This window comes from Cariama cristata, unplaced genomic scaffold (genome assembly GCF_000690535.1).
Source record: "Cariama cristata isolate BGI_N322 unplaced genomic scaffold, ASM69053v1 scaffold15144, whole genome shotgun sequence".
In the NCBI taxonomy this organism is placed as follows: Eukaryota; Metazoa; Chordata; class Aves; order Cariamiformes; family Cariamidae; genus Cariama; species Cariama cristata.
In genome coordinates, this window is record NW_009614794.1 from 4,532 (window position 1) to 23,536 (window position 19,005).

Consider the following 19,005-nt stretch of genomic DNA (forward strand, 5'->3'; position numbering starts at 1 on the left):
CCATGTTTTTCCAAGTACAACTTTCCACAGTACCATATGCAATACTAAATCCTAAGTGAAAAAAAACAAAACAACAACATACAGTGTTCATTTCTATCAGGGGGAGAAGGGAGGGAGGGACACAACAACAAAGCACACCAATAAAAATATCTACTCTATACCAAACGTACCTCTCCACTAGGGAATTTAATAGAAAAAACCTACCACTTATAATTTAACACCAAGCTCTCTTCCTGGCAACCAGGATTACAGGTTTATGCTGAATACAATCTTATGTTCAAATACGGAGATAAGCAGCATTATCCCAAAACCCAACAGAATCCCAGCGTTCTGTAACAGGAAGTATCCCCAGCGGCTACATCCATGATCACTGGCATCATTGTGGAGCATTTCAGGCACCTAAACAAAGAAGAAAGCCTTCAAAATAAACAGCTACTTCAAACCCAGTTCTTCACTACCTCATGCCTCATGGCTACAGTCTTACTCTTCTTAGTCTTTCCTGTTGACTGCATCAATACTACTCCTTGAATTAGGTGTCGCTCAACATGAACAACATTATCAGAGTCTACTTTCATATTTAGAGACAGAGACAATCTGTAAAGTTCTAATTACTGTTATAATTATGCTGATTGTCTTAAGCCAGCCATCTATTCAGGATATCATTATTTACCAACTGATTTAATAGAGCCACACCAAGAATTTTATCCTTAAGAAGAGAATTAAATACAAACATACTTCTGAGGTACAGTATAGGTTTTAATATAATGCCATCTTCATCCCAAGATGCAGTAATGATTTAATGCAAAAGCTGAAGCACATTTGTTGTTGCAGATAGCCAGTAAGACTGCAAGTTGCACACTATCTGCTACACTAGCCACTGTCAGAAGCAAATTTGTTCCTCTACTTCTACCATTAACTGCCTCTGTTTAACAACCAAGGGAGAAACAATCTCTGTTCCTACAGCAGTCTAAATAAATGTTCAGGTGGAAGACTGCTTTTAACTGAGCACTTGCACTGTGTACTCATCAGCACCTTCAAGCACAGAAAAAGTTAACCGAGAGACAAAAGATGGAAGAATTTATTCCGAGATCAAACTATAATTAGCATTAATTCTTAAACTAAGTTATATAAAATTCAAGTAGGTCTAGCCACTTACCATATCCACAAGGGCCACATACATGAACAAGCCAGCAGTAAGTGCAAATATCCACATTGAAACATTGTCTGCGTAATGACCGATAAGAATCCCAGTCGCCATTCCAAGATAGGCCAGCATAGCTGACAGAGCATTATAAAGCACAGCTTGCTTGACAGTCATACCGGCTTTTAGAAGTACAGCGAAATCTCCTACAACAGGCAAAAAACAAACCGAAGTTTTAATCCTCAGGTAACTATTGCAGTACTCATGAGTTCTCCTCTTACTTACAAGATTATGAAGGTATTTTTATGCTGTAGTCTGCCTTATTTTTTTCCTTCATAAAATCAGAAATCACTTGGGGACAGAAAATTAAAAAGCGCACACGAAGAACAACACAGCAGCGAACATGCTAAGTTTATAACCTTAAAGTCTTAGGATTTTTGGAAGAAGCAGTTTTTAGCGTAGTTTGCATTTAAACCAACACTGTAAAATCCCACCTGATACGCATGAGTGTTCTAAAGAAGTTTCTAAAATAAAATATTCCCACTTAATTGCATAAAGCAATGGCAATGATTCCATTTATTATCCTGTAACTGCTCTTTGTACTTTAAGTCTAGCCATTTCATAAATTTAGAAATAATTTATTAATTTCCGTAAATGATCCTAAAGGTCTTTTTTTTACTTGAAGGAATGATAAGACTACCAGCCAAAAACAGGTTTTCCACTCAGAACAGCAATTTTTTTTGTGTTTAGATACATTAGATCTCAAAGAGTAAAATAATATAAGCTTATTATTTGAAAATAAAATGGATTCTATACAAAAACGTAAGTTATCTCCAGTTAAAACAAACAAAAGCAATCTTCAAAGCTGAGTTGAGTAGTTTGTTACAACAGCTTTTCCTACAAGATGCTGCAATTAAGATGAACTGGTATATTATAAACACTGTGAGCATTAACAACAGAATGATGCAATTTTATCCCCAGTGAACTTCAGCTAGTCCCATTTGTTTGGTCTTCCTATGCCACTTCATGTTCTCTGTTAAAGAAGGTATTTCTATCAAGTTTCCTGTGCTGATTAAAGAAGCGTGATTTAAATTTTAAAAGATTTTTCTTGCTTCCAAAACCAACAGAACATTTTAATCTAAAATTATCAGATTCATAACACGAATTTATTTTGTATATTTGTACTAACAACATTTCATAAATGTAATTAATGCAAGTTCCACAATTCCCATAGGAATTTATATTAAGATGAACAAGACTCAATTCCTCCCATATCATAAAACCAGGTACGTTTTCTCCAGAGTAATGTATTTCTGTACATTATTGTACCGACAGACAAATCTATCAAACTGTTTAATAAACAGTTTGATGTATACACATACTGTTTTACAAGTTCCAGTAAATGAAATTGAACGTTCTACTTTCTAGGGAATTAAACCTTAAAAAAGTGCAAGCAAAGTGTTCTTTCCTCATTTTATACACCAGGTATGACTGGGGCCATGACAGCTAAGAAAGAAATACCAGTTGCACATTCAAAATGACTTGACAATTGGAAAGATCAGCTTTGTTCCAAGTTAAACTAAGCAGCTACGTCCTGTTCTCATGAGCTGCTCCGCAAAAGGGCCAAAGACTAAACTTACAGCGTATGACACATGCGTTCCCATGAGAAATTATGGTCATGAATTTAAATCACTTGAGCTAGAAAGACAAACTATTTCTAGGAAAGCTTTCTAAATAGCTCCAAGTTTAATTTAGAGCTGCAGCAGTTTTTTGCAAGACTTAATGAAAAAGCAGCAAATGTTATGCAGAAAGGAGTTTGACTAATTGTGACTTTTCTTTTAACAGCACAAACACAAGAATATCCTGCAGTTCATAATTTATGTTGCAAAGGAGAATAAAAACTACAACTAAACTAACTGTGCAGAACAAGTTGTAAGCAACTGCAAGAGACACTGAGTTTTAAACAAAGTAGCTGAAATACTTAGATTTTTAAAAGGAAGGTTAATTCAATTAAGAAATAAAACAGTCTTTAAATAAGTTAAAAGTATTACCGAGTAGACAATCTGACACAGATGAAGCTTTCTGATCAAATTTTACTGTGCCACAGAATAAAACCACTTACAGTTCTCCAAAGTGCACCTGTAAGTACCTATACCTGCAGCCTATGGAAATATTGGGGCCTTACCTAGCTCATGAGGTAATTCATGGCAGAATACAGCCACAGAAGTGCTTAAACCACTGGATAACCCTTCAGTAAAGGCTGCTCCTACGAAGAGATAGGAAAAAAAAACCCAAACATTATTGCATATTCAGACATCAAGTGCAGAAGCATTGTTGCATATGCTTCTATCAGATTAGGACATATTAGTTTCACTCAAATTTTTCTTATGCTTGTGGAAGCATTTAAATGTCAACTGAACAGTTGGTTATGATTCCTAAGTTTCAAGATCAGAAGCAACATAGAATCCTCCAATTAGTTAAAGCAAACCAGATTTCACTATCTTATTTTTGAACTAAGCCCAATACCTTTCAACAACACAACCCTCCCCCAAAAAATGCAATACATTGGAATACTGTCAGAAAGGACACTTTATTTTTTAAAGATACAAAGAGAAGGCAGCCACTCAATTGCCTCTGAGAGCCAGGCACTGGAAAAAGGGAAGCCAATTCAACAGTAAGAGAGGCTGTATAGTCACATGAAATCAGCAGTGAATGCTTGTGAATTCTATGCAGTTTCCACATAATTGAACTATCATACTTTAAGTGGAGGAAAAAAAAAACAACACAAAAACTCCTTAAACTAGTCCAACAGTCCTCATCTTTCTTTTCTCCACTCCTGTTGCTATTTTTCTTATTTGACAGCAGCTCAGGAGGAATCAGCATGCAGCACGGTTGAAGAGCTGAACCACAGCTCACACATGGCATGGGAAGTCCCTGGCTGCTTGGGGAGTCTCGCCAAGGGGTGCAGCAGAACCACATCCAGCTTCCTCTTCAGCTGCCACCAGGAGCGTGCCAGCAAACAAGGTGCTGCCAAATAAGCAGTCAAAGAGGCATGAGGCCGTGTCGCAGTAGCTGGCACGCAAATGACCCAGGAGTACTGCTCACACAGGAAGAGCTACAATGGCGATGAGACCACAGGAGACAATCCCCTCTCTCTGCTGGGGTTGCCACCTCCTGTACTCCAGGAGCCTCTACCCAGATGTAACTCCTGAGGGTGGCCACTGCAATCCAGGTCTTCATCTGCAAGAAATGACCGATGCTCCTCCCCGCAGTGACAACACTAGCTGCTTTACCTGTGGGATGTATGCTGTGGCTCCCAGTGAAGGAGATGCAAGAAGTAGCAAGCAGGCATCTTTGGATAAGGGGTAACGAGACAGCCTTCAGAAGAGGTTCTACAGAGGCAAGAGCCCGAATCCCTCAGATTAAAGAGGAAGACGGGACCAAAGCAGCACTGGAACTGGAAACATGAACTCCCAGATAAATTTGAAAATAGTGAAGCCTTGCAAAAGGAAGAATGCTCCGTCCGCATTTGCAACTGCTAATCTAAGGAACATGGTCGTGACCCTGGCAGCAGTGAGAGGATAAATGAGTTCTGCCTAGCTAACAATATTCGTTCAGCACATCAGATTACGGCCAGCAATACAAACAGAAAGGGAAGATTTTTAGTGATAGGAGATTCCCTCCCATGCAGGAGAGAGGGCAGAGGCAGACCTGCTAACCAGAGATACTGCCCAGAGAAGTCCACTGCTTGCCTGGAGCCTGCCCTGATGCTGTGGAGATCACCAGAGCTCATTTGGCCTGTCACAGATAGATACAGATGGCCTAGAAAAGACAGAATACAAGTCATCTTTTTTTTTTTTTTTTTTGCCTATCTACATAAAGGAGTTCCTTGACTGCACAGAGCTCCAGTATAAAACTACGTATGAACGCAGTTCCTTGTGCCTATTGAGCTCTTGGTCAAGATCAGAGTAATACTAGGAATATGGTTACAAACCACCTAACCAAGAAAAGGTGGTGGATGAGGCTACCTATGAACAACCACACAAGACGTCACCATTCACATCAGAGTTTCCAGCTGTGAAGGTCACAGCACTGGGCACACAATCCAGGATGTTCCTTAATTGTGTTGGTGATGGTTTCCTGATACAAATGATAGAAGAGCCAGCCAGGATTAGAGTTCTACTTGACCCGCTGCTCACAAACGAGGAAGAACTGATGGCAAATACAGCAAAAAAGCCATCTTGAGCTCCAGTGAGCATGAGGTAACTGAGTTCAGGATACAGAAGGAGGCTGGGAAAGGAAGAAGCAAAATTAGGACTCTAGATTTTAATGAAGCAGGCTTTGACTTATTTAAGGAATTGCACGGTGGAATACCCTGGGAATCAAAGGGGAAAAAGTGCCCAGAAGAGGTGGCTGATTTGTAAAGCACACTTAACAGAGTGGAAAAATAAACTACACTGTTTGTGCAGGAACACTAGGACCTCCAACAGAAGACATGCCCAGCTAAGCAGAGTGTGTCTTAATGAATTAAGACTTAAAGAGGAAGCACGCAAGAAATAGAAACAGATTGGCAACAAGGAAGATAAAAGCAGTGGAACAAAAAGGAGGAAGACCAAAGCCCAGCTGGAGCTAAGACTAACAAGACACCAAGGATAACAAGAAACAGTTCTACAGGAAAGTTAGCTGAGAAACTAAGTTCAGGAAAAATTTGGGTCTGTTGATGTGTGGGGAAGCGATATAGTAGATATAAAAAGAGGCTGAAGCACCAGCACCACCTTCATCTCAGTCTTCAAAGACAAAGTCAGATCCCAGCACCATTCCAGAAAGAAAGCGACAATGAACAGCAGAGAAGCAACAGTTCAGACATACTTTAAAAAATAAAAAAAAGAAAAAGTTCAGATGCATCCCAGGATGGGACTCACCCAAGGATGCTGACAGAGTCAACTGACGTGACTGCAAGGCTGCAATCTATCACCTATGGAAAACCAGGGCTACAGAAGGCCCCACTGGAACCCTGGGAAAAGAATTATTCCCATCTTTAAGAAAGGCAAAGAACAGGACTCAGGGAACAATCACCCTCACCTTAGTTCCTGGAAAGTTCACGTTGAATATCCTCTTCAAATCCCTCTCCAAATGTTTGACCCAGCTTGCGGAAATAGTAGCAAGTATAACAGAACTTGACTTTAGTAGGATTTCTGACACTAACCCCGACCCTCATCTGAGAGCAAAGGAAATATGGGCTTGACAGTTAGATGACTGCACATCAGCTGGACTGCTGGGCTAATAGGGCTTGATGGCTGGCTAGTAACAAGTAGAGTTTCTCAGGACAAATACTGCGACCCATTTTCTTCAGTATCTTCACCAATGATCTGGATGAAACAGACTTCACTATCAGCAAATTTGCAGATGACACTAAGCTGAGGGGCAGGGGGCAGAAAGTAAGGGCTGAGTTGACACATCAAGCACTAGAGATTTAGAGAAGAAAGACCACAGTAAACTTGAAGACTAGGCCAACAGAAGTCTTAAGAAGTTCAAAAAGGAAAAGTGAGAAGTTGTGCATGTGAGGCAGAATAACCTCATGCATTAGTACAAGCTAGGAACTGACTGGCTCAAAGAGCAGCCTTCCCAAAAACGACGTGAGGATTATAATGGACAGCAAGTTGCATGTCAGCCAGCATGTGTTCTCATTGCAAGTACAGTGATCCACAAACCGCATAGCCTTAGGAGAAGCAAAGGCTAGCAGACAAAGTTCTTACCCCCTCTGCTAAGCAGCGGTGAGGCTGTTCCTGGGATTCTCTGTCCAATTTGGGGTGTCCCAGTTCAAGGTGGGTATGAATACTGTCCAACAGAGGCTGACAAGACAATCAGAGGTCAACAGCATAAGGTCTAAAAGCTTGAGGAAGTTAGGTATTTGTAACCTCCCTCTCCACTAGACTATGGAGTGGTCTAACAGCAGCTTATGAGTACCTTTAGTGCAGTCACAAATATGAAGGAGCCTAACTCTTCGAAGTAGTGACAGATGACACAACAGGGGGAGAGGCTGCAAATCACAGTTTGGGAGCTTTGGGCTGGACATATATAAAACTTTCCTTATTAAGAGATGGTAGTGCAACACTAGAAGAGGTCTGCCACAGACGCAGTGGAATCTCCCCATCTGTGGAGGTTTTCAAGGCTTGGCTGTGCAAAGCCATGACTGACCCAATCTAGTGTTCCCAAGTGCTGTTTCAAGCAGAGGGTTCGAACAGGTGACCTCTAGAAGTCACCCGTTTCTATGACTCTATTTGTGAAGTCCAATTCAGAGATGCATAGCATGCAAGACGAAAGCTATTTTGACTTCAGCCCTCAGCATGGTGTTTTCCACTGCACTCTAAAACATTCAGTCATAGGAGTCTACACAGCAATTAACAAGTAAGCAACAGGAGTTACCGGTACTTGACTAGCAAAAGAGGTTATTAGTGAACACTATCAATCTTTCCTAGGTATCAGTCTGCTTCCGCCACCTCCAAACTTTGCTTTATAGCTTTGGAGTCAGATTTTGAGACAGACAGGATAGCTACAGTTACCTCCTACTAAGACAGGAGAATTCATCAGCATTCAATCAGGCTTCAATTTGAGGAGACTACATAAGTAGAGGAAGGCAGAAGGTAATTAATTTCTCCCATGCCTACATCCTCAGTAATCTACAAGTTCCTCTATATTACTGTCTCCATACAGTGTTTTCCTAGTCTTATAACTTATTAGAGGAAAACTAAAAATACAAGAATCCAGCTTCATCATACACGGTACATCTAATTTTGCGACCACAAAAGCAAGCCAAACAAAACCTGACTGCTTTGCAAAGTACCTATATGGTTGACATGGCTGTATACCCTACAGATACAGAGCAACCAAAGTACAAGCTTAAACAACAGGAGTATCTATTTTTATTTTTCACTGCTAAAAAGATGTCTTGAAATAGTAACAAACTGAAGACTACATTAATATATCTGGCATTATCCCCTCCCCAGAAATTGATTTAATAGTGTCATGGTATCTTAAAATACACTTTTAAAACATCACTTCTCTCAGAAAAGAGCTAAAGAAAAAAAATATATATGCAAGATTAGTGTAAAAATAGTGTTCTGCATTTTAGTTATTTGGTTGAAGCTACACAGAAAAGTTCAAATCACAGAAGATAATTTTGTACAAATTACTCAGATGCAACAGTTCCATTTTAAAAGAAAAATAAGCATTTTTAAATCTTATTCCTACATAATTAGCACAACAGATTTGAGGAAAAACTAACTGACAGAAGTTATGAATAACATATCAGGTGAAATGAATGAACTCGAGTGACAGGGTACTCTGGCTAAAGCTGTCTTCACAGAAACATTCACATCTTCATTTAAATACAGGTAAAATACTATAAAAGAATTAGTGGTGCTTTCACAAGATCAAATCGATGTTTTTCCGTAAAACTTTTGAGCACATCCAGAACTGAAGGAAACCCACATTTCCATTACGCTGAACAAGCTACACAGCAGGACTTCTAAAAGCTATTGCTCTAACTTGTTCAATAAGCCTTCATTAACCTTCCTCATACCTTTCCCTTCATAACTATAAAGTCTTAGCTCATTCCCAAATCTCCCTAATGCTAAGAGGTAATTGATTCTGCATCTCATTTGTATGCAAATCGTCCTCCTCCTACCACATTTTCACTACTGATCTGCTCGGAAATTTACATTCTGTGCTTCAACTCATCAAAGATGAGATTAAATCAGAAAGTCTCTTTTCACACTATACTTTGACTGAATCTGAACAACTGGAAACACTGCTGAGAGAAAATAGTTATTACTGGGTTTTCTCCTTAAACAAGAATGAACTTGTTTCTACAATAAAATGTACAGGAAGCCTGATACTGCTGAACTGACCCCAGTATACTATACAAGCTGGAAATGAATCTAATGCGTACAAAGATTAATCTTAAATACTAAAGTCAAGATTATGAAAGACTAGCATAAGAACTGAAGATTACTGATTTGAATTAATTTTCTGTAACTTACTTTAACCTTTTAAATTTAAAATACCTGCAGTCTAGCTCTCCTTCTAGAAAAAACGAGGGAGTTCCCAAACCTGACCTCCCAGCCAGAAGTCCAAAGCATATTATTCAATCTGTTATTTTTGTGTTAAAGAAATATTTTCACTGAAGAATTGTCAAAAAACCCCTGAATAACTACAACACGTAAGGGAAAAATAGAGACATGAACATAGGAACAAAAATACAAATGTTCTGTTTACATGTAAAATAACTGTTTATATCAGTTTAAATTAAAAAAAAAAAAACAACACAAAAAATGGGCTATTCCACTCCACTTTATGAACAAGATTTCAAGTACAGTATGATAGCTGTTTAAAAAAATAACTTTTAAAATACTTTTCCAAGAAGAAAGACTGAGCATTGTTTTGAGACAGAGTAGAGCACTGAGCATCTGAAGGCATCTACTTATGCTACACTCCTTTAACTGATATAGACACTCTTAATTCAAAAATCTGCACAAAGGCAACTTTACTGGTATCTTCTCCATGAATTATATTTCTGACAGGTAATAGCTAACTAATGTCCTATTAATTAATGCCCTACTCACACATTCCTAGGATACAAAAAGCAGCACAGACCTTCTCTGGAAGGTTCGTACAAGCACTAGGAAGAACTACAATGCTGCTCTTTAGTGGATGGTAAGATCTGAAAATCTGGATGTGACAGGAATGCTATGCAAAAGTGTAAGAGCACCTTAGAGAATACAGTGCCTTGGACCAAACTCATTTTACAGTAAAAATGAATGCATCCCTACTCCCACAGCAAAAAAAAAAAAAAAAAAAAAAAAAAAACAAAAAATCACATACATTGCCTAATCCATTTGAGTAATCTTCAGATTAAAGCAGATTGAAACTAGGGTCCCATCTCCCTACTCACCAGTGCTCTGAGGAACCTTACACATGCTGTGGAACCAGGGCCCTGTATGGGCAAAGCCAGATGTGAAAAGTATAGAACCTGACCTTGCTGCGTAACAAGCGAAACAGATGAGAAAATGAAATAAAAGAAGTCAATGATACTAGTCGCCTGACTGAAGTGGAAAAACCACAGTTACTTTATATGCTACCAAAAAGACAAGCTGGTGTTAAAAAAAAAATAAATCAATAAAAAAAATTGCTGAGCACTTGCAGACACTGAAATACAAAGTCAGCTCCAAGTCCTAAATATTGTTTTATAAGTCTAGCTTTAGTTTTGAAAAATGTTAGCCTTAACTTTGCTAAAAGTAGGAAACAAAGCAAAGTTTATAGATTACCTGAAGAAACATAGCTGTAAGCACATAACTTATCTTTCATTTGTCACTGGTTGTTAAACTGGGGATTTTTCCTTATTCATTCAGAGTTGCGATCAGATAAAAGTTTAGGCTTCAAAGATCCACCACTAATTAGTTATGCTCCCAACAGAGATAAGTGACAGCAAGAAGACTTTGCTGTCCTCACATACAACAAAGCTGCAGTGTCCAAGCTAACACTTACCAATCGCTAGGCCATCACTAAAATTGTGTAGTCCATCTCCCATAATCACCATCCATGCCAAAGTTGCTATCCCCGCATCCTTCAGTTCTTCACGCGAGTAGCGCTGACTGTGACTGTGGGGATGATGGTTCTGATGATGATGGTGATGCAGAATATGATGGTAGTCATGGTGATGATGACTAAGATGATCTGTCTGTCCTAGAGTATCATGTAAGTGAGAATGACATTTGTTTCTACAGCCCCTGGACACATATTCACTGTCAACCTCCTCTTGATGAGAATGAGCTATCATCACTTCTTCTTCTTCTTGTACAGTTGGCTGCTGAGAAATGAAGGGCGATGGATCTTGAGAGTCTGTCCCTAGATATCCCTCAGGCCCTGTTACAAAAACCCAGAGTATAATATTAGACATTTTTTAAATTACCTAGGAAGCAAAGATACAATAAACAAGTTGAATAAGTGATGCAGTAAAGAAGAAACTACTAAGTCTAGAAGTTGAGACTGATACCCCAGCTTCTTATAGCAGAAGTTTTTTGGTTTTTTCCCAAGGGTTTCCTCAACTTATTTTTCTTTAATCAGATTTCTGAGATAATTCTCAATAGTTCAAAATAAGAAAAAGCTTTTTGTTTCTGTCCCCTACTACTGAAGTAGCCCCTACATTATGGCCACAAATGCCTCCTAAAAAGTAAAAAAGCTTTTAATCTAAGACCCAGCGTAATTTAAATACAACAGCATAAGGCTCTATGTCTCAGTCTCACAGCATGAAGGCTGTTAGCTCAATTGCTTCAGAAAGACAAAGCATCTGGGAAGCATATGCCATTTATTCATCTTAGGGATGAAGAATAAAAATGCAGAAGAGGATTACGTTATAGATACTTCTGGAAACTCCTGTATTTCATATAAATACAGGAGCTTAAGTTTGAACACCTGAAAAATAAACTCAAAGATAAAGCCATCAACACGGACCATGAAATGTCCTTATATAAATATTAGCGGCACATTAAGGTTAGTTATTTCAACTAACTCCTAAAACTTGCTAAATTCTTCCTCCTGCAATTAAATGAACAAATACACTTTTTTTCTTTTCGGCATTACCAACAATACTTTCATTAGTTACAGGATTATTCTGAAAAACTGAACGTCTCTTTTAGCTACAAGAGCTAACAAGTACCTAGTGAGGTGTGTTTTGCCTTACAGTATCATCTTGGGACACACGATCAGTTGCAGTCCAAATAGTTCAAGTAACCTCTAGGATTTTAGATTATCAACCTTATAAATAAATAAATACTCAAACAAACAAAATCCAGACTGAAGATATATCGAAATCTAAATAATGGATCACATGTATAACATCTAACAGTCTAAACAGAAGCGTAGAAGCCAGTAGGTACAGCTGTATTTGCAAGAGGCATAGCCAGAAGAGCTTCACAGAATGACTTCCACTTCTGCTGTTAAAATCAGAATTAAAAGGTTTAAGGTTTCAAAATTCACTACTTCCAAACTATCGATCCTCTTTAAAGGAAAGCAGTAAACAGAGCTAGTCCTCTGCCTATCAATGCACAGACAGGTTTTGTTTCGAAAAGAATTCAAGTAAGTAGTGATCTGACATACAGTAAGAAGCAGATCTATGAGCTGCCACCAATCACGTTTTTTAAACAGTTCTGCCACAAAATAATAACTGCGCAATGTTACTGAGACTTACGATCATCTGTATCTAACTTTTCTTCATTCGCTGAAAACTTCTTACTTTCTCCATCATCTTCATTTTTTTTCTTATCCCAAAAGAAAATACTGTAGTTATGAATACTTTACTTATGTTTCAGGATATACATGAGCAACATTATATTCACAACATTTATGCAGCCTGCACAGAAAGAGGACAACATGGAAGCCAAATAAAGAGTGCAGAAGAGGAACATTAGAAACTCAGCTAAGTACACCAAGACAAAGGTTCCTCAGGCTCCATAGGAGAAAAAAAAAAACACAAACCCAAAAAACAAACAAACCCACACACATAAATACCCCACATTTTTGCATGAGGAGTAAGCAGAGGGGTTCATTTGAGAAGCGAAACACATCAAATACTGAGTAAAAGTTATTCCACTAATTCTTTTCCATGGTAACATCAGTGTAATCTTTTTTCCCTAGAGTACTGAAGGAAGACCAAGTAAAATCTCTGACCATCGCTCACTAATGTCTGTATCACAACAATTTACGATCAGTGACTCGGTATCTAGAAGGGCGTAATTAGTCTAACAGGAAGTATATTCCCAGTTGCTGAGAGAAGGACACAAAAAATACTCGCTTTGTTTGGAACTCTTCATGTCGTCTCTTGGCACGTAAATTTAACTAGAGATAGGGAAAGCGAGCCTGTCACTCGCAGTTAAGTTTAGCGTCAGTATAAACCACACCAACACAACCTCCCATGACCAAAGTCAAAGAGCTTACATGGCTTCTGCTCCAAGACTGCTGCCTTAATGACCAATTTAGCAATAAAACTAAACAGAGATTATCAGTCATTGTGGTAGTGTAGAAATTAGCTCTTTTTAAGCTAAGTAATTAGTAGTTTACTAACTTTCTTCAAGCAAAGCTTAAGATATCGTCAGTTTTTACTGCACCTTTTTTTATTGAGTCAACTTTGACAACACTGTTTATTCCTGGCTACGCTAGTCTTTAAAGAACTCAGTTACCAATAATTGGCGAGCTACCAACATTCATGACCTGCCAGAATGCACTTATTATTTACCTTCCACATAAAAACCAGCATAGTAATCTGAAAGCTGTATTGCTCTTCTTTTTGAGGGGAGAGAAGGGAAAGAAATGCGGGGCTTGGCAGACTGTATTTCCAAATGGAACGTTATCTAATGAAGTCACTTTCTACGTTGTAGCTGGGTATTTATGTAGGCACTTACTGCCACCCTTACCCATTTCGTTCAACTGCCCCCTCAACAGGAGTACAGTAACTGTATGAGGCCATCTTATTTCACTCAGTATGAGAATTAAAATAATAACACTTCAGCTAGTCACTTATATAATCGTCTTGACATGTCAGAAGGAACGCAATAATGAACAGTAACTTCTTAAATCACTCAAAACAAAGAGTGCAATTGGATGTTTGCTTATTAAACAATTCCCTGTGGTGTCCAGCCTGTACTATATGCCTGGTTAAGGAAATAGCTCAGAGCTTTTCCACAACAGGACCACATAAAAAAGTTATCATATAGTTTAAAAGTATACATGTCACTAATATAAATGAAATTATAACACTAATCAAGTCAGCAATCACTATTAAATCCATACGGATATACAATATTCATAAAAGTTTTTTGTAAGTGTATTCAGAAATGATCATGCAATACAATACAGCTTCAAAATAACAGTTTCTCTACCTTTTTCTTCTTGTCTTTAAACTGCTTTATTAAAGTGATCAAATGCTCCACTAGAAACATGAAATACAAGCCTCCAAGTGCTGTAAGTCCCTTCCATGTAGAATCCAGGTAAGCATTCTCCTCTGTACTTTGAAAAACAAGATGTTTGAACATGGAGCCTTTGTTTTGTTCAAGCAGAGGTTTTTCATGGTGATGGTGATGGTTTCCATGAGACTAAAGGGAGAACCAAATAGGAAAAGTCATTATATTCAAAAGAACTGATAACATAAGAAACATAGAAAGTATTCTTCACATTTTCCTCAAGTCTGGAGTCCAGACTTGACAATTTTCATGGGGTAGATTCTCTGGATACAAACTCAAACAATTGCAAAGAAATCTGTCGACAGGAAGAAACATTGCAAGGACTGAGAGTAGGCCTGGTATTCACCCTCTCTCTGAAGCTACGAGCACACTGCTCAACACAAGATGTACAACTGCCCTCACAAAAACTCCTGACACTGTCAAGGAAATTGCATTTTCAGGAGTAGTCACAACCAGTGACTTTCCCATCTAAGACAGCTCAGACATCAAACACCTTTTTCTACAACTAACTTAGCAGTAATTTCCTTCTTTAAAGGAAGTCTGACAATCTTCCCCTCCTCACTGGCTACTGCTATGTTCAGAACCAAAAACACATCTAAGACATCTCACTCACACATGTTTAGATTTACAAAACCTCACATAGCAAATGCAAAATTAACTAAAAGGAAAAAAATCCCCTGATGAATTACAAGCAGGGCTCAGAAACCGCCACAGGATCTGCAGTTCTTTTTATCTATTTTATTCAAAAGCTGGAACAAGGTACCTGGTGGGGTGGGGAGCAGGGCAGGGGGAATGTCTGTTTAAGAGCTTCAAGAAAAGCAGAAGTTTAGCAATCATATTCCAATTTCATTGTCCATATTACATAACAGTAATATGTACCTCCAAAGTTTCTCAAGTAACATTTTCCCAGGCCTTCAGAAATGCTTGATTCTGATCAAAAAATTACAATGGATAAGCAATCAACGTAAGTGGCTGGTAACAGAAAATAGTGGATTATCTATTCCACATTTAAAGTGTACAGTGAGTGATTTCCACTATCTACAAAATTCATTGAACTGGAAAAAGAAAAAAAAGAGGCAGCATTGTAATAAGCAACTAAAAACATTTAGACAAAATTCTTGCACGCAAAGAACAATGAGTGATTTGGCAGCATATATGACTAAGAACATCAAATAGGTTGAGGGATAATGGTGTGAAGCTCTTACACTGTAAGGACCATGAAATGAGTAATACAAACAATTCCAAACAGGAAACCTTTCCATCAAATAATCTACCCTACAAGGTTGAGAAATGACTCACCAAATATGTATTAATTAATAGGGATTAAAATTATCAGTAAGAAGTACAGACAGGTATCAAATTCTCTGCTTTGAGATAATGAATGAAACAGTAATTAATACTTACATGTGGAAGGAGATGTAAGAAAGCATCTCCGCTCAAAGTTCCCACAGCCAATGCCACAAGAAAACTTAGAAGAAATTTGAAAAATACACGATTCATCAGTGGTACCAATATAACACCCAGTAAGGAAAGAAAACTGATGACGGAGATGGATATAAAGCCACCAATCCAAGCTGGTAAAAAAAAAGTAACAAGAATAAATAATAGCCGTATGAGATTTTCTTTGCTTAACATTCCTGTTATCAAACACTCCTGACCAGTCGATTAATCAGATGTTAACAAACGGTACACCACAAAGATTTCTCGCTAGACATGGTCAAGTGCCAATAAAAAATTACAAATTTCTCTCAACTTTGAAATAAGTTTTTCACATTTATCACCAATGTCAATGGGATTCCGGTAAGCTTTTATGCCATATTAAAATAATAAACCTACCTATCTGCAGAGAGTAACTTTTTGGAGGAGTTTCAGCTTTTTCACTAGTTGCATGGACTATGCAGTATTTGCCATCGATCTGATTAATAAGAGCTGGACAGAGGTAACTAAATTCTGTAGCAGTCAACAATACTTGAGTGCCTATTCCATGGGACTGCATCAGTTTTGACGCACTGGAGCACTGTGGAAAGACACGTGTTAAAGATTAACCAGAACAAAAATACCATGATATATCTCAAGAGGACCACACATCCCATTTTAACTGAAATGCAGTGGCATCACATGAAAACAGCTTTATCAATGGTAGTTAAAAACTGGTAACAAACCAATTTACTAAGAACTGTACCTCCACCCCACTTCTGGCCCAGAAAGCTAGTTTGGGAGTCCTGGTTGAGTGATAATTCTACATCACCTTTCTCAGTACAAGGGGATCAGATGCTTTGCTGTGCAAACAGAAAAAGCCTAACACTTTTCACCCAGTTTTAGGGCCATATAAGGAAGTAGTAACAAGGTTAAATACCTTTTTATAGAAGTGACTACTATGGAAAGCCTTGTACAGAACGTGTTCTGCATACACTTCCTCCAGTAGAGTTCCCCACTGCATGACCTACAGTCTCGCTGGGTTTAAATAACAGAAGTACTTCTGCCCGAATGTGCAGAACACAGTAACAACTTGTGAATCCAGCATCCACAATCGTACGCTACACAACACCCTCTCCAACTTACCTGGCATGGCTGCATACATGAAGACCCCAGAGATATACTTGCTTTTTAAAGCCTTTAATGGAGAAGGATCTGATTGTGTAAGAAAACTGCCTACAACACAACTATAGACTTCATCATCACTAATTTTTACTATTTTAAAGTAATAGATAACATTTTGCAGTTTTTTTACAGTCGGTCTCTACATACAGTCTTAAAGATGGGGAAGGAGGGGGTTAAAGGAGGAAGCTGCCAGTTGCTTCCCTGCGGTTCTACACTATCTGCCATTGGATTATCTAACACTTGTGAGGCAGTTTTGATAAGAATGACACTATTTTAACTAGATTTTTTAAATTTCGTCACATTATTAGGAAAAGGCGACAGATTCTGGCTTTAAGGCAGAACAGTAAGTTTTAAATTGGAATTGTTTTTCATTTTTACTAATATTTAAAAGTAATACATAAATAATAAATACATAAACCCAAGTGTATGTTTACACATGTTTCTTTTTAGGAAAAATTAAAAATAACTAGGTCGCACAGATATTTTCCTCTTGAGAAGATAACACAACATTCCTTCAAAACATTAAGTTTCAAGGAAAGTTATTTGTGTGTGTTTTGCTATGAGTACTGTTACACCACAAAGCTTGGACCCAGTTAAGCGTTAAGCACCTGACAAATAAGCCATAACAACGTTCCCAGTGGAGCTGGATTCCGAAGAATACAACAGAACCAGTCTCACCTCTTGGGTATTTTGGTTTTTCAGTTTAGAATACAGGTAACTTCCTCTTTCTGATTCCTTCGGAGAAGTATGAGATTCATTTGCTTTGCTGTTAGCAAGCCAGCTTGCATTGCTGCCACCTGTGACATTAACAGCATTAGAGCTGGTCAGACCTAAACGAGCAACCGTCCTGACTCCTCCAGGTTGCACATTCTGTAATTCAGAGTGGCCATCTGTGGGAGCAGTGACGATAGATGCTGTTATTTCATTAACGGTGTTCTTGCTGCGTACAAAGTTCTGCTGACGTTCTACATTCTCTACTTTATGAGGTTCCTTTGAGTGACTGTTCCTGTGGTCTTTGTTAGCATCAGATTCACGGTTTGGACAAACAGTCTTCTCTGAGTTTTTACTCAATGAAACATGATTATGATGAAGGTGATGATCGTGGTCATGATCATGGTCTATTTTAATCCTTTTAATCTTATCTATACCTATGTTCTGGAGCAGTTTTCTAAACCCTTCCATCGACAGAGAGTTGTTTTCTCCATAACGATGAAAAAGTTCTTGAAGGTGAAACTTCCGTATTAACCTTGCCAAGTCAGTATTAATGCTGGCTGCCTTTTCTGGAAAAGTTCTCTCCGATGTATGCACAACAGTAGCTGTCTCCGCTCCATGATGATAACTTTCACACAGTAGTATGGAAAACGATACAAGGAAAGTGATGGACACTGTACTCTCCATTGCAGTTTCTTTTCAGCAGTAAAAAAAGATCTAGAAAAAGAAGAAAATTCTAACAGCTTGCGCAAAACTGATCACATCTTCCTCTATAATTGATGCTCATAATTTGCTTAAACAAAAGAAACCCACTACAAACCCTGCCCAAAGTATCAACGCAGTGAGAGAAGAGCCACTTAAATTTCTTGTACCTTCAGTATTTTTCCCGGACATGTGGCCCCAGGCAGCAGGAGATGAAGCCGCATACCACAGTGAGGTCACTGGCTATAAATACCGCCCAGGTGTAAGCTTACCTTTGTTTAGCTTGGCCCCAGACAGTTTTCTAACATAAACTAAACAATGAGAGCACCCTCAAGGGTGGGCCAACTGAGTTCCAGGTTAGGCTTTTCTTGCGTTTAAAAGAATCCTTATAATTTCACTCTTAGCAAGGAATAAGTAGTATAAATTACATTGTTTCTGCTTAAAAATCAAAATTCCCAACCTTCCATCACTGGATTTCCCAGAGCTCTTGGCAAGCCAGCACGGTGAGTTATCAGCACTCCACAAAAAATATTTTTTTATGCTGTCACATTCTGTCTGTGTTTCAACGCTGCCATCGTACAGCTCCTCTCACTAGGCAAACAGAGCACTGCTGTGGAACAAATGTGACCGCTTGTGCGCTTTATTCCACAAAAATTCCAGTAAGGCTACGAATTAACGGGTATTTCGGCTGCGTGCAGGACTATGCCGGAGGAGTGCCTCAGCCCTTTTTCAGAGAGACACCGGGAACATAACGTAACGCAGTGAACTTCACAGTTTTCAAGAAGATTATCATCAGCCCCAAAAACCTCAGCGCTACCGCCGGGACTCACGGCA

General features: G+C 38.6%; 1 protein-coding gene across 1 annotated transcript; it reads right to left on the bottom strand.

The window, feature by feature from the left end:
* Window positions 1-246: 246 nt before the first annotated feature.
* Window positions 247-18,156, bottom strand: SLC39A6 (solute carrier family 39 (zinc transporter), member 6). Its single transcript, XM_009699561.1, has 9 exons — window positions 17,437-18,156; window positions 15,994-16,174; window positions 15,562-15,731; window positions 14,077-14,289; window positions 12,390-12,459; window positions 10,688-11,065; window positions 3,327-3,407; window positions 1,157-1,347; window positions 247-399 (listed from the first exon to the last, which is right to left on the bottom strand). The coding sequence occupies exons 1-9, from the start codon at window positions 18,154-18,156 to the stop codon at window positions 247-249; spliced, it is 2,157 nt and encodes a 718-aa protein (XP_009697863.1).
* Between the last annotated feature and the right edge of the window lie 849 nt (window positions 18,157-19,005).

What these genes read in the sequence shown, in the direction of transcription:
- SLC39A6 (XM_009699561.1), bottom strand. Translation starts at nt 18,156, where the DNA reads ATGGAGAGTACAGTGTCCATCACTTTCCTTGTATCGTTTTCCATACTA. An exon ending in TTAAAGACAAGAAGAAAAAG is followed by an intron (nt 12,460 to 14,076) that starts GTAGAGAAACTG and finishes TTTTGGGATAAG; the next exon opens with AAAAAAAATGAAGATGATGG. An exon ending in AAAGTTAGATACAGATGATC is followed by an intron (nt 11,066 to 12,389) that starts GTAAGTCTCAGT and finishes TTTTTGTAACAG; the next exon opens with GGCCTGAGGGATATCTAGGG.